Below are 16,112 nucleotides of genomic sequence, written 5' to 3'. Positions count from 1 at the left end.
AGTTCTCATGTACTCTTGAAAATAAAAATTAGAACAGTTTTGAGTTCTTCAATACACTGTTACTGAAAAACCACAGACATTTGCTTGGATAATGACTTATTTTGGTTATTTAATGGGAATATGAGATGCCTGGTCATGTTTATAGCTAGAAGGCAATCTGTTTTATGAGATCTGAAAATTCATAGAACAGTCGAAACAGTAAAAATGTTCTGCATATTGATTTTTCAGAAACAGTCCCCTTGCATGAACCTGTTGAGCCTTCACTTATAAAGCCTACTTTTTATCTTAAGTAATTCATTGTTTGAAAAAACAACAAAGAATATTTTAAAAGACCAACAAAATTAGTTACATCATATGAAGACAGATCTATATGAAGGACAAGTTATGCAACACATATAACTCTAGGGCACAGAGAATTTCTGCTTGCCTATTAACCTAAATATTGAGCTAGGATAAAAGAAGTATGTTTTGTTGCAGTTTATGGGGCCTCTGTGCCATATCAGCCAACTAATTTCTAGAACTAAAATAGAAGTCTGTTTATATACAATATCTTGGTGTAACATGCTTTATTTTCACAGTCTTAACTAATTCTGAAATTATGGTTCTCAAATACCACCACAGGTGCACAGATACTGTTAGATTCTATACAAAGTTGCCATGTAAAGTCCCCTTTCTTCAGATAACCTGATAGATAATATAGATAATATACTAATATATATTATTGCTTGACTAGGTAATATTATACTTGCCTTTTCAAACCTGCATCTTATGTGAATTTGCTGGTGTCATTTGCTCTAAGATACTAACAAAACTCAGTCCATCTCTTTCTTTAGAAGTTTTCCCATGATAAAGAATAAAAGCTACTCTATGGATTTAGAAGTAGTTCAGTTTTAACCTTGCTGCATATTATTGTTTCATTTCTATGAAATAGAGTCAATATAAAACTAAGAATGGAAGAGGAAAGGAACTTTAACAAGTTAACTTTGTATATCCTCTACTCGGCAAGCAGTAGACATTTATTCTATAGGCAATTTATTAACACTTTTTTCTTCTTTCTTCCCCTCCATCCCCATATTTTTTTCACATTGTTCAGATTCACTCTTCCCCATACAGTGCCTCTCTATAGAGCCTTTTCATTCATGTTCCTCTAATCTGTCATCAATCTCTCCTTGTCTTCTGCCCCAATATACCCACTGTCACTCTCGCTCTCAAGCCAAGTCATCTCTTTACTAATAGATATACAAACCTGGGAAAAAAGAGTTCGCAGTGCTATTAGAAAGCTAACCCAAGAAGAGAGGTGGTCATGATCTCTTTGAGATCAACTAGTTTTTCAAAAGCTACCTCTCTCCCAGTAGCTAAAGACAGCAAGTGCTGACATTCATAGAACAGCTTTGGAATTTGTTCAGCAATTACCTAATTTAAACCAGTTAATTACTAGGAAGAAAAGCAGAAAATAGCAAACCCTCAAAAGACTTAAAAAAATATATTGTCTCAGATGTCATCTGGTTGTTTCAAAAGTCATATGAAGAGTTTTATACTCTGCAAATGTAGGTAAAATTTTTACCTGCTGATACCACACTCCAACCATCTCCAGATTACAGTTCTCATCACCTTTCATTACACTGAGGAAGAGTGAGTAAGATTTAGACATTTATTATAGAGCTAGCTTTTTTCCCCATTACTGCTTGAAATGGCCTTGTGAAAGCCCTGTTAATTCAGCTGCAGAAGAAAATGTAAAATAGTGTTTGCCCGGAGTATGAGAACCTAGATGTGTGACTAGCACACTTTCAGGCTGGTTCACCACCTTTTGGCCTAGGGAGCACAACCTACATCCATCAGAGAGGAATGATTATTTTTTTTTGTTTCCCATGAGGTTTTGTTGAAGAGGTAGGAATGTTGTTCGCAAATTCCTCAGAATGGACAGGGAATAAGTTTTATATCTTTTGTCCCAAAGCATCTGGTACACTAAGATCACATGAAAAAGCCCTTGTATCCTCTTCCAGTATGTACTTTTGGACCCCTTCTGTAAGTGAACACCTACTCTTTTAGCACATGTTACAAAGGCTCAGAGATTTCCTAAAAAGCAGAGTAAAATTGGATCTTGTGCAAATTCAGTTTCCCACTGAGTTACCAGGAATGGCATTTGAAATCTGACAGTGAAACATCCTACAAAGCTACTCCTTTATCATCTTTATTTGGAGTAATAATTAATTAAAAATTACCAGTGGTTAGTTCTTTCTTAATAAGTTTTTGTACCTCTTCTGCCCTACTTCACCTATTTTTATTTTTGTCTCTATTTAATTTGGAAACTATTTGGGAGAATGTCAGTCTTTTCATTCTGTGTTTCCATGGTGCTATTGCCTTGCACTCTGGTTCCCAGTTTTCACAACATTTATAAAGATAGCAGGGGAAAAGAATCTCTGAAAGAAGGAGTTGATTTTGTACACTTTTTTTTTTTTTTTTTTTTTTTTTTGGTGTGCTAACTGCTTGAAAAATAGAGTTATTTTTGTTAACGAGTTCTGGCTTAGATTTTAGGAGTTCACAAATTCATTTACCTTAACTGTAAATGCAGATTATATCAGGAACGATACTTCACTAAACTTTACTTCACTTCTTGTATTTCGTTGCATAAGTAATATCTGAAATTTGCACCATCAGTGACATCACTATGATATAAAAAGTTTATACTGTGGTTTCACCAACAGGGACTTGGCAAATTCAGGGGAAGAGAAGGCAAAACCAAAGCAAAATGACCAAATATTTCAAAGTTAAGAGGAAAAAACAGCTTAGCACTGTAGAAGTGAAAATGAAACAGAGGAAGGAAAACTTGAATTAAACATTAAGTGACAGAGGTGTGGCTAGGAAATGGGGTTGGGAATTTTAAATTTGGATGCCTGCAATGTTTAGTTCTTAGTCTACAATTCCACCCTCCAAAATCAATCCCTAATTCATTTCAGAGAAAGTCACAGAATCATAGAATTATAGAATTACAATTTGGGCTGGAAGTGACCTGTGCCATGTAGTCTAACTTCATCTCAAAGTAGAACTGACTTCAAAGTTAAAGTAGGTGGCTCAGGAGCTATATTATTTTGTAAATCATTTCAGGCCCTTATTATTATAGAAACTTTCAAAGGGAGCTTTGAAAGTTTGGGATCCAGAAGTTCTGTGGAATTTAAGCTTAAGAACAATTTAAGCAAAGAATTGGACGATTCTTTTGATAGAAGTTCTAAGCAAAATAGAAGAATCTGGTCATTGGAAATTTAGTTCAATTAGATGAATTGAGTATTTCTAAAGGGATGGACTTCAGAGGTCCCTAGAGGGGGCAGAAGTCTTTGAATATGGGAAAGAAATGAAGAATGAGCTATATTTTGTTTGCATCTGTAAGGTTATAAATATGTAACTGGGAGAAGTTTTATCTGTCAAAACAAAACCTGCAATTTTCAAATACCTATGGCCAAAGTGAGCTATAACTGTTCTTAGGTAAGGAGAATACATTACAATTTAATATGTGTGTGGGAAGATCTAAGTCAGCTCATTCAATGATAATTAAAACCTGTAGCAGTAGTGAAGGCTTAAGTAGTAAAGAAGCTATACATATTGTATCTCTCAACAATATATTTTGCCTTATAGATAAACCAAACTATAGTGAAAGCATATTTTTTGTTCATCTCTAGGTTTTCTCTGTTTGCATTAAACAATTGAGCAACTTTTTTATTTTTGTTAAATAGAGTTGGAGTAAAGATTGTATTTGGCTCACATTCAGGATTCTGAACATGGAAAGATATCTTAATTGTCTGTGCTTTATGGGATTTGACTCCTTCCTAAAATTTCTACAGGCTTTAGCTACAGATTAAATTAAACTCAGTCATTCCTTATTTGTAATGCAATCAGTACCAATGTCTTTTTGTAAGCAAGAATGATCATTTTTTTCTTAACAAAATAAAAGTGCTGCTTTTTTATCACTCAGAGTTGGGTGCAAAAGGCATTGTAGAAAGAAGTTTTCCATTGTAGAAGCTGAGGCCAGGCAAGTTAATCAGTTTGCTCTTTATTTTAACCTGTTTCTTTTTGTACTCTAAAATTCTCCAAATTGTCTATGATTACCTATATCTCTTTTCAGTACTTCACTGAATAAAGGGTCTGAATAAGAATATGTTTTTAACTAGAGTACAACATCAAGAAAAAATTTAAACCAAACATTTTCAGAGACAGTCACTTGAAGTTATGGAGAGTTCTATGTTTCTCTGTTGCACCAAGAAAGAAAAAAGTACAATTTGATATGAGTTTCCATGAAACACAACTCTCTACTGTAAAGATATAATTTCATCATGATCACTTTTACCCTGGGAAGTACTTTTTCAATAACATACGAAAAGAATTCCACTTGCAGCTGTAAACCTCCTAGAAACAGTTTATATAAACAATCAACAGGCTTTGGGCTAGCTACAGAAAGACAATATATTACCAATAAATTAAAGACACTTTATATAGCTCATATTTCATTACATTCTTTGCAATTGTCTGAACTGGTGAAGATTTGCAGTTATGAAGCAAGGAGAAAAATAATTTCAATCCTTAACTTGGAGATTGAGTAAATTACAAAATTAAGTAGGACAGTTTATGGAGGCAGCAGGCATCCATGTAAAGTAAAGGCACATATGATTACACCTTAAGATATAACAAACTTCTTTTTCAGAAATATTTTTCCATTGCAATAACTATTTTACCTCAAGCTACAAGTTGAATTATGACTAATGTCTGAATTTATGTTCAGAGAAAAAAGAATTACAGCAATTGTTCCCAGTGGTCAGGGTTATCCCAACTTTCTAACTTCTAAAGTATTTTAAAAATACTTTTAAAGTACATTTAAAATAACATTTTAAAGTATTTAATCAGGATGTTGTTTCCAGAAGCAATCAGAGCATTTGTGTTTCTTAAGGAAAATTACCTTTAGCTGCAAAAATTTTAAAAGATCTGAAAAGGTAGTGAATTCAGATTATGACTTCAGTCTTCTTAAGTTTTCAGAAGCTGATCTTATCAGCTCCTTACTGCAGTTTGATTGTGACTACACTCAGTACTTTAAATACTGTCCATTAACTTGAAAGATTACAGATTGCTCCTTTTTTGATTCTTTAGCCTCAGAAACTCTGGGTCAGTCTTTCAGATTTGGGAAGCACTTGTAGCTCTCATGATATCTAGCTACTTAGCTAACCGAAACTGATGTTATACCTAAGTAAACAAGAAATCCTACATGTTTCAAGTAAGCAGGTTATAATGGAGCTAAGCGTGCTTTAGCCCCCTCCGGAGTACATTGATATTAAAAAAATAAATAAAAATTGAAAAATATTATGTCTGTCATGAGGAAAAAAGAAACCTCTGAAGGAAGTTAAGAACAGTCTGATATTATAACTTGACCACATAAGCTTCTCTATGTAAGAATGGGAATGCAGAAGGTGTATAATTAAAGTCTGGTAACTCTTGAGTTTTATTGGCTAGTGTTAAGAAATAAATTTCCTCTTCCTTAAAAAGGGCTGACTTCTTTGCACTAATGTAAAACATCTTTCATCCAAGTTACCAATATATGTCTCACTGCTTCCATGAGGCAGATGGTATAGAGACCACAGGACACATGAATGGACATGGTCTCCTTTGGGAGGAGATATGGAGTACATTCAGCAGTGCAGCAAGGTTAGGGTTTACTCCAGAAATCAGGGCTAGAGGATGGTCAGGACCACACATTTGCTCTACAGGAGGCTATGGGAATTTAAGCTGATGTAAATATACAGCATTTTTGACTACATTTCTCAAGAATGAAGGAAGGGCCTTCAGCAGCTGCATGGTTACACAGGTACCACTTGGAGCCCTCAAAATTTATGGGGTTTTGTACAGAAGGGACTGAGACTGAAGCCACTGCCATCTCAGGAAACAGTTATATCCAAGCTACCAGCCTCAATGGCAAATCTTTACCTAATGTGATTTACAATAACTGAACCAAAGCCCCCTAATTTTTAAAGTTTATATAATAGAAATTACAACTGACCCAGCACCACAGAGTACAATTATAATTAACAGGAGACTTTTATGAAAAATATCTGTGGTGCCTTGGGGAACAATGTAGGTCACAGCATCAGTTAAAAACAGAACAACCTCTTCATTGCCTTGGTAACATTTAACCCCAAACCATTTTGTTGCTGTAAATTAAACAACCATGCTGCATTACATCACATGAGTGAAAAAATCAATAAAAACTAATTTCAAACTCCAGCACTCAGTCTACATCATATAACATGGACAAGCAATACAGAATACTTATGTTGCCACTATTTTCCTCAGCTTTGTTGAGCAAAACGACTATGTGTATATTCAGTTTTCTTTTACATTATCTGGATATTAATATTAGACCTCTGCAGGAAAGTATGTGAGAATTACTTAATTGAGGATTAAATACAGCAGTTACCTTTATTGATATTTGCAAAGGAGATGTAAGACTGTTTAAGACTTCAGGGCTTAGTTTAGGTAAATGGAAGTTCTAGTGAACACTCTTATATTCAGAAAAGTATAATATAGAAATAAATCACTTCAGATAAAATATGTCTGCAGGGGCCACTACAGACACTTTACCTAATTACTTTTCTAATATTATAAGAAATATCAGTGATGACTGTTAATAGAAACTACCCAACAACTTAAAGACTTTCACTTTGAAATCATTGCCCACAAATAGTGTCCCTTTTAAATATAAAGTCAGTCCTGTTTCTTAACAACAAAGACAATTTTCAGTAGCATTCAAGACAGAACAAAGATCTTTGGTAATAAAGCCTCTCAAATGTTGTCTGCTTTTGTAAGTATCTGTTCAGCTAGAAATAGTGGGTATTATCTTGGGTTCATTTAAGTCTGCTAAAGTTTTATCATATGCTGAGTGGGAGGGGAAGCAAATTCTTCTGCTCAGTTTGTAAGGTTGGAAGGTCAACTACATAGTGGTGATAAGCTGGACTGCCTGAGCAGTATCTCAAAGTGATATCTTGGGACAAAGTCCATGAGAGAAACCACAACAGAACATCAACTGACACCACAAAGAAAGGGAAAATACATTTATAAAGCACACCTCCAACTCTTCTACTACTCATCAGAAATCATAGATAATGAAAAGGTACTGCAGGCAAAATTAGATCGTATGATACTCATGGAGTATTGTCAGCACAAAACTTTTTCACAGAAAATTAGTTCGTAATTCTGTAGTGATATATAGGCAAGAGCAAAAACTCATTTCTGAAAACTCAGCAGGAGAAAAAGCTAAATACCTATGTTAATAAATATGTCCCTGAGTACACAAAGGAAGTGGATCTGAACATGACAGAAATTCTATTCAATACAATCAGGTTTTGAGACTCAAACTCTGCCTATGTTCTCTACTGCATTTTTCACATTACAATAAGGGGTGCAGAGGCTCAGTTCCCTTTTCCCAGTTGAAAATTTAAGCTTATGCAAAGTTTTTAAACTCTCAATTAGCCCTATATCCATTGTTATAACATGTCAGTATCAGTGTTATGGACTGAAATTCCACTGTTGAAGGCTTTCAGCAAATCCAGAATGAAAAAATGGAGTGGCCAAGCTTCCAAGAGTTTTCAGTCTAAGTGCGAAGCAAGAGACAACTGACATAAACCATCGCTCAACATTTCTCATCAGGAATTGACCAAAGGCTTAGACTCATAAATGCCTAGCCATTATTTTTTTTGTAGATGTTAAGACAAAGACAGACTTTGCTGGTGAATTGAATAAAAAGCATGAAAAGGCAGAAGGCAGAAAGTATCATTAGATCATTGAGGTTAGCATAATGTACTGCAGCATATAACACTAACAATAATATTTTTTAAAACAAAATTGTGTGTATCTATTTCAGAAAAGCATCTAACCTGGAAATATAACTAGATTTAGATCTAACACTTCCCTTGATAGTTTGTCCTATATTCTCACTGCTGAAAACTCCTGCACAGAATTTGTTTGCTTTCACCCTGGTACATATTCTGCTTTTCTCTACTACTCTAAAGAATCCTATTATTTCCAGTTTCCCCACGTGAATACACTGTCTTAAGTCATGTCTCTCTCCGGAATAAATTTTCTCCACTCTAGTCTCTTTTCTCTCTATATATATATATTTAATATCTTTTAAAAGTATATACCTCAAAACTTGAAATGATATTTCCATAACCTCACTGTTGCACAAACAAATATAACCACTTCCTTATTCTTAAGTTTTAGTCCTTTTTTTTTTTTAAAAACATTCAAAGTTCATAGTACAAGTCCTGCTGAGTTGTCTGTTTTTTTCTCTGGAACATTCTTAGTACCGCTCATTTCCACTGTAGGGGTCCGCTTTGTGTATGTATGCCTGGCATTGCTTCCTTCTGGCTGTGTAATACTTCTCTTCTAGGTAATAATTTTGTTCTAGTGAGCTCTGTTTACCAGGATAGACTGTAAGGGGATTGCTCTGTCTGACTACTGTGTCATCTTTTTTCCTACTTTTTCAGTCTTTGGATCATCTGCAAATTTTACTAGCCAATAATTCATGCTGTCTTTCATATTATTTGTGAAAATATTGAAATATTTCTTGTTCACAGCCAATTCTAGATTGTGGGAGACCATCCCTCAAAATTTCTGTGTCAGGGTCATTTCTCGTTGACTGGATGTCAATCCTTAAGGAATATTATTTTGATAAAGTATACTGGTTTTTATTTATACCAGATACAATGTAAAATTAAAACAAATGTTTTGCAAATGCCTAAACTACACCTAGGACCATTCATCAAGCAAATTCTTGTTCTGAAATGAAGTTCATCTAACATCTTTGCTTTGCTTTAAAACTATGCTGACTAGCCTTAATTTATTCCTACTATTAATTTATTCTTATGCTTGCTTTCTTAGCTAAATCCTCATTAATCTTTCCAATAGTTTCATAACAGGGCTGACATATAGATAACCTGATCAGCAACATTATTTGAAAAAAAAGGTAAAAATAATAGCATGGTACTCACACTCCATTTCTCTAGAATTCAAAAAATATTCCAACAGATCTTTTCAGCCTCCTTTTTTAAAGATCTTAGGTGAAAGTTATCAAGTAATGAGCCTTCTGCTTTACTTATTTTATCACTGGCAGATGTTGTTTAACATGCTTTTAAAGATTCAGTGCTGTTTGCATAGTAGGGACACTGGATGTCCTACCACCATATGGGCTTGTTAAGGAGCAAACAGCACTTCCCTCCTACTGTGTGCCACTCAGTATTGAAGAGGTATCAGAGCTTTTGTTCATCTTTGTATGAATAAATGACACAATTAATTAAACAGTGATTGAATAGCTTAATTTCTTATTTTTGGTATTACAAAAAAGCAGCAAAAATTTGTTATGTGCACCTAAAATAAACCAAGAAATAAGCTTCATTAAGCCTTTCATAAAAATCTCAGGAGGCAGAAATTGAGTGTCCAGATATGTACAGTAAAATATCCTATCTGTTATATTTGCCACTGAATTCATCCTGGGTTACCACCTTAAGCACTACATGTTTTTGGCCCTTACATTTAGGAAAATTACCTACACATCATAAGCCATTATAAATTGATGTCCAGCTGGCAGAGAACTGTTCAAGGGTCACTCAGAATTGTGATCTGCCCTATTTATCCTAGTGTCTTGTTAACTCTGAAATCAAAGGATAGCAATCTGGACATCAACAATATAACACTTTAGACTACTTTTACCAGAAATATCCCATTAGTGTGCATTATCCTGATATCTTAAGCTGCCTTCTCTTCCTCCTGAGATTGCAAAGGACCCAGCTGTCAAACAATCAAAATATCAAGTTTTTCACACATCTATTATCATAATGGCAGGAGGGCATACGGTGAAAACTGAGAACACAAATGCAACATAAACTATACTGAATATTTTGATAAGACAAATTTATGTAGGTTAGCATCCCAGTGCAATAGCATCATTGGCATTTTTGTTTGATTTGGAGATTTTTTTGTACTTCTGGTTTCAATGACAACTCCTCTATCAAAAAAACTCTGACAAAAAAAAAAAGACAGCCAAACAACTTCAACAATGCTTTTGTCTGTCAGGCTCTTTAGGTCCATGATAGAAGCACTATGCAACATAAACATACTTAGTCTTCCTGTCCTATATCCAAGGTTGGTCCTGCCTGTTATATGTTAGAGATTGATTGTATCTCTGTAAGGCAAACAGACCATAAAAAGAAATTTCAAAAAGATAAAAGACAAATTTTCCTGACCACATGAGATAACTAAAGTCTAGACATTTACATCTAAGTTATTTGACCATAAAGAATGTCTAGGCAATGGAGAGAGACAATAATTTTCGGGGACATGATCCACTTCCATCTAAAGGAGACATCCAAAACAGGTTAGAACTGCATTCTGGAAGAGTCTCTCCATTGACTACCGTGGCAATATTGTTTACTTCCTCAAATGTCAGAAGTTAGATGAGGCCAAATTGTTTTCCTAATAGCCCAAATTGTTTTCCTAATAGCCCAAATTGTTTTCAGTTTGATCAGTATATAGCTGAGGCTTCTTACATGCCACAGCATCTTGGCAATTATTGAAGGATTCACGCATTTTTTTTTTTTAAACTTGAAACAGGTGCTTTTGGGTTTAGGGGAGCATTGGTGAGAAAAACTGGCAAAACTATGAAGCAGCAATCCGGAAACTATTTCCTTTCCTCACTTATTTCTCACAGCTAAATTCACTACTCTCACCTGTGCATTAGTCCATTCCATTTCAGGAAAAGGTCCCAGCTGAAGGCCTCTACCTGTGGGATTTTCTTCCTCTTGGCCTTTCTGGAAGTACATAGAGACATCTACTCAGGACACGTTCCAAACTCAGATTGTTCATTGTGTTTGCATATGGTGCTTAGTTGTGTGGTTTTGCTTCCCAGGTTGTTTTTTGGGGGCTGGGCAGTTATTTTTGCTGTAAATGCTTTGGGAAATACTCTGACATGCCATCTATTCCTTTCAAGCCATAAATTGGTGTTAATACGTGTTGAATTGCCCAGAGGCTTTTTAACAAAAATGAAATGGCATTATAATATATAATATTCAAAATGTGAGTGCATATTATTGATTATAAATATCTATGGAATACCTATTTATCCTTCAAGGGAGAACAAACAAGGGATATATATTTTACAGGAATTAACACTGTATTATTATATTTTGTTTTATTCTTAGTATGCAACATCTACCAATCTCAAGTAATTATTAACAAATCAAGTAAAAAGTCTATAACAGATAAATAAGCATTCTCTTGTCAGTCCACCTCTTTCTGGTTAAAATTATAAATAACCCTGTTGCTTCTAAATTTTAAAATCATCGCTATGAGTTTGTGAAGTTTTAACAGTAGGGTGCTATACATTTGCTTTTAATGAACATCAGGCTTAATTTTTTGTGAAACTGAAAATCTACAATGAATTCAGGCTCTCACCTAGGCATGAGTCAATGCTGTTGTAGAAAACACAAGTTCTTAACAAGCAACAGCAATATGGAAGAGCCCTGACAGCAAAAGGGAGGCTTATGTTGCCAGGGTTGCAGGTTTTTTTAATAGCAAAACTACCATGTCTGTAGCTATGCATCCCATATCTTTTTTTTTTTTTTTTTTCCCCAGAATGTTTAATACTTAAGGCATTGAAAAGCACTTTCACAAAGGCTGCATTCATTATGATGCATACATAATGCTGACCACCTTGTAGTATATTACTTCAGAGACTTTTTGTTTCTATGTTATTTAAAAATACAACTTTTTAAAAATGAAAATGACAAAAAAGTAACAGTTTTGCACTCTCCCCTACAAGATTAAGTCTTTTTTTAATAGCAAGCATAAAACGACTAGCCTAAGAAGTCATTAAGGGAAGTCTCGAAACACTGTTGGTATAAAGAATGGCTACTAATCGTCAAAAAATTCAGGGTGTAACATTTTTAAATATTAATTATAGTCTAAGGAAAAGGCACTTCTAGCTTTGCTTAAAAATATTACTGCTGTCATACTACAGTATTCTTAAGAACCAAAAGTTATACTGGTGCTGTCAAGCTTCAGGCATTTAGATGTGTCAGCTAGTAGCAGAGTCCCTTGAGACACAGGTAACTCCTGAGAATGGTTGGGGGCTTAAATGCACTGAGTCGCTCTTTGGAAGATGCATTCCCACCTCAGTGAAGTGAGATGAATTGAGGTCTAAATATTCGATCAAGCTTATACGGACAAGGTTTATGACATGACAAAATCTGGAATAACTTCTTTTACAGCAGAATAAGTGTTTGTGGATTCCCATTTATTAGGACCAAGTAACAGAGGCAACTGGGAGACATTTAATGGACAAGTCCACCAGGGATGATGCATTCTGACTACAGCAAGTTTCCGCATATATGTAGTTTAAATTGTAGATTTTGTTCTGGAGTCTTTTGAAAAGGATTGTGTAGTTTCATAAACAAAGATAGAAGAAATGCTCACAGAAGAGTAAGCACTGCTCTGACAGAAGAAATGCCAAATACAAAAAAAAAAAAAAAAAAAAAAACACAAAAACAAAAAAACTGAGTCAGGAACATCTATGTGGAGATCATTAACTAAGGAGGAGACAAGAGTGAGGTTCTGTTGCAAAATGGCCTTCTTTTAAAATATGGATGATTGCTATGTATAAGGACATGAGTTATGACTATTTTGCTGTAATCATTGATGAGGAGACACCAGCAGAACTGTATCATTTTAGTGGCACTTTATTTTAAGATGGGTGCTGAAAAAGTCAAAGGAAATCTACAGGAAAAGAAAAGAGTGATGAGGGATTCAGAAATCACAACCTAGGAAAGACTGAAATCAGGATCTTACATGGGGATAGTGATAAGTTATCTCCACTGAGGACAGAATCCAGAGGAATCATCCTAAATTTGCTGCTATGAAAAAAGCCTCTACTGCTAGGGTGCTGAAAAATTGAAACAAATCCTTTCCAGTCCTATATGCTATGACTTCATAGCTTTCATCCATGAGAAGTTTATTCCCTAGTAATTTCAGCAATTTTAATTGGGAACCAGATGATTAATAGCCAGCTAACAGCAAAGGGCACATTTCTCTCTGCTAATATAATATATATATATAAATATATATATATATATATACACACACTTGCTTTCAAAGTAAGATTGTATGAATGGAACTAAGTGCCATATACAGTGTAGAAATGTAATCCTTAATAAAAATAGGCTTTTGAATAAACTCTACTCAAATGCAAGTGAGGTAGTATTCATAAACAGCATTCTTCATAGGCATCATATTGCATGTTACAAATGAGACAACCTTAAAGGTGAGATTGAGTTTTCCAAATAGCGTTGTCTTGTGTCATTAGATCCACTAAGGTATTACTTTGTCTCCAGCTGCTGCTTCAGAAGGGTATGGGTTTCCTTCTGTCATTTCTGACAGCCACATGCACATCTCCAATCTTGCAGGACATCTAAAATAGCACTAGATGCCTATCACAGACAACCGAGCCTTCTTTTTTTTATTATTATTTTGTTAAGGAGGTCTTCTATTTGGTAGCAGACATTGTTGTTGTTAGTAGCTGTTACTGAGTATAAATATATAGTTTAAATATAAAGTTTTGGGGATTTATTGCATAGAAAATCTAAATCCTCTTTTAATTAAAAAAAAAAAAAAAATAAAAATTCAAGCTACCTTAAATGTTACGAACTACCATGACAGTTGTGATCCCTAGGGATAACTCACTTTTAAAAATTCAGTTAAATTTTTACACAAGACCTAGAGACAGACAACTTTCAGTGTCTAGGTATTCCATGTTAGAAGGGTTTAAATACTCCTATAGTCTGGAAAGCTTTGTTAATCTGTGGATAAAGGAAAGATCAATTTAGTGCCATGGGAAAAAAAAAAAAATAACACATATTAAATATTGGGAAGTCCCTTGGTCCAACAAAAATTACCTTCATACAAGAACATCAAACAGTATGTATCATACAATGAGTCAGCCACACAAAGAACTAAGGATAATCAAGTTTTCTGTTTAAAAAAAGTCTTAATAAGGTGAAGAAGATCTCATGAAAATCTTTAGGAACTACAAAGTTCCCGTTGATCATATGTAGAGGGCATTGAAGTACTGTAATGCCAAATAACAGTAATGAAACATGAGCCCAGGGAGAAGAGACATGCAAAGAAAATTGTGATAGAGTTTTTAAATAAAGCAATGAAAAATTGTTGCACTTACAGGAACTTCAATATACTGAACAGTATCTGTGATCACAGTGCTAAGCTCAAGTCTGTTCCTTATGCCAATGATGTAATTACTAGATGAGTTCTGCAGGATTTACACATATGCAATTACTAGTTGCTAAAATCAGCATTTAGCATGATGTGATGAAATTTTGTGGCAAGAAATTGCTTTTAAACTAAAAAATTCAATTATGTCAGACAATGAGGGGAAGGCAAGTTTCAATGAAAAACTCAAAAATATATAGGAGGCTGCAGTTTACTTTTAAAATTTGAGTCATTCTTTTTACCAACTTACAACAGAATAATAACCAGTTAATATCACATTGGCAATAAGTCCAAAAATACTTTTAAAACAGGCTTGTGAATGAAATGAAAATTCAGGAGCAGCAGATGGGTTTAACTGCTGTTAAATGTGGAGTGGTTTCCAAGAACATGTTGTATGTAATAATAAATAGCCAGAGACATAAAGTTTCCCCAGTAGTTTAAATCCGGAGCATTCAAGCTAAGTGAGGGCTTTCAAACCTTGGCTCACTGCAACATCTTTACATTCTACCTTTGTCTACAGCAGCAAAAATGCTTGTTATTGACAATGTGTGTCAGCAGTGGGTGCAATTAAGGCAGTGCTGAACACAGTTTCACAAGCAGTCAGGTTTAACATGGGCTTCCTGAAACAAGAATAGTTCTTGGCTGTGCTTGCAGGTTAATCACATTCAGCACCAGCATATTCATTGTCAGCAGTGGATGATTATGCTAGTGTACACAATGCCTCGGTTTGTGCATATGTTTTACATAATAACCATGTTACGAATTGCCTCCCTTTCTAATTCTTGATCTGGATGTGGGGATTGGGATGACGTGCTGCATCTAGAATTCTTCAGCCAAGATCTGACTGCCTCCATGTCTCATGCCCTATTGGTTTGAAGAAAAAATAAAGTCCCAAAGACCCAGGAAAACAGGCAGCAACTTTTCTGGTTGCATTTAAAACAGTTCTGGCTTCATCTCCTAATGCACCAAAAAATGGCTTTGTCAAGTGGCAGCTGTGACCAAGTTAAAGCTTCTACATTTGTTACCATGTATCATTATATTTGACTGACACAAATATTTTTGACATAGAATAAAACTGGAACTTATAAAGCCATACAGAATGCACAAAGGCACAGACAAAGAAGGGTTCAAAAGAATGACAGAGAAGAACTGATAGAGAAAAAGAATCTACATTGGGATTTAAGCCCAGAAAAAAATAATGTCTTTTATCTTCTGTGAAGCCAATTGCTTCTGTAAAAACAAAGGGTTTATGAGGAAATGTAGAAAAGAGCATCACTTGGTCCAAAGAAGTCTGTGGAGTTCAGTGCAGTTTAACATATGTATCTGCTTGCACAGATGCATCAAGGATGGTTCTGGTTAGATAGTATATAATATCAGTATCTGCTTAATACTATCTTGATGAGCTGGAGGGAAAGAGAGTAGTAGGGGAACAAGTGAAAGAAAAGTGAGGAACCAAGTGAAAGAACTGTATCAGATAAGACCAGAGATGTCAGACCTTCATGTGGGTTACCAAGTATATGCTTGCTCTGTTGCTAACCTACTACTTTTCACTGCTAATCTAGACAATCATGTTTTCTAAACTTTCATTCCATAAACCACCTCTTTTTCCAATTAATTATCAACATAAGAAAAATATTGATATAATTATTGCAAAAACACATCTCTCTAATCCTAGTATTATAATCTATTAATGAAATGGATAAAATTAATTCAGTTGACTGATGCTCATGGGGCATTCAGTGACCGCCTGGTGCTCAGGGGTCTTCTAAGAGATCTTTTTCATTCACTGTCAGGTCTGTACA

The 16,112-nt window shown here is 34.8% G+C and overlaps 1 protein-coding gene across 14 annotated transcripts in view; it reads right to left on the bottom strand.

Annotated features, from left to right (window-relative positions):
• DLG2 (discs large MAGUK scaffold protein 2) overlaps positions 1-16,112 on the bottom strand; it is a 1,033,591-nt gene that overhangs the window by 618,703 nt on the left and 398,776 nt on the right. For 3 of the 14 annotated variants that reach the window (XM_042793331.1, XM_042793322.1, XM_042793314.1), the window contains one exon: positions 10,761-10,841. The exons of the other annotated variants lie outside the window; for them this stretch is intronic. In XM_042793331.1, coding sequence (XP_042649265.1) covers positions 10,761-10,841 — 81 coding nt within the window. The remainder of the gene's footprint in view (positions 1-10,760; positions 10,842-16,112) is intronic. 14 annotated transcript variants of the gene reach the window in all.

Source organism: Tyto alba, unplaced genomic scaffold (genome assembly GCF_018691265.1).
Source record: "Tyto alba isolate M040663 unplaced genomic scaffold, T.alba_DEE_v4.0 Super-Scaffold_2, whole genome shotgun sequence".
Classification (NCBI taxonomy): domain Eukaryota; kingdom Metazoa; phylum Chordata; class Aves; order Strigiformes; family Tytonidae; genus Tyto; species Tyto alba.
The sequence above is the reverse complement of the archived record's forward strand: the minus strand, read 5'-3'. Positions and strand labels throughout refer to the sequence as shown.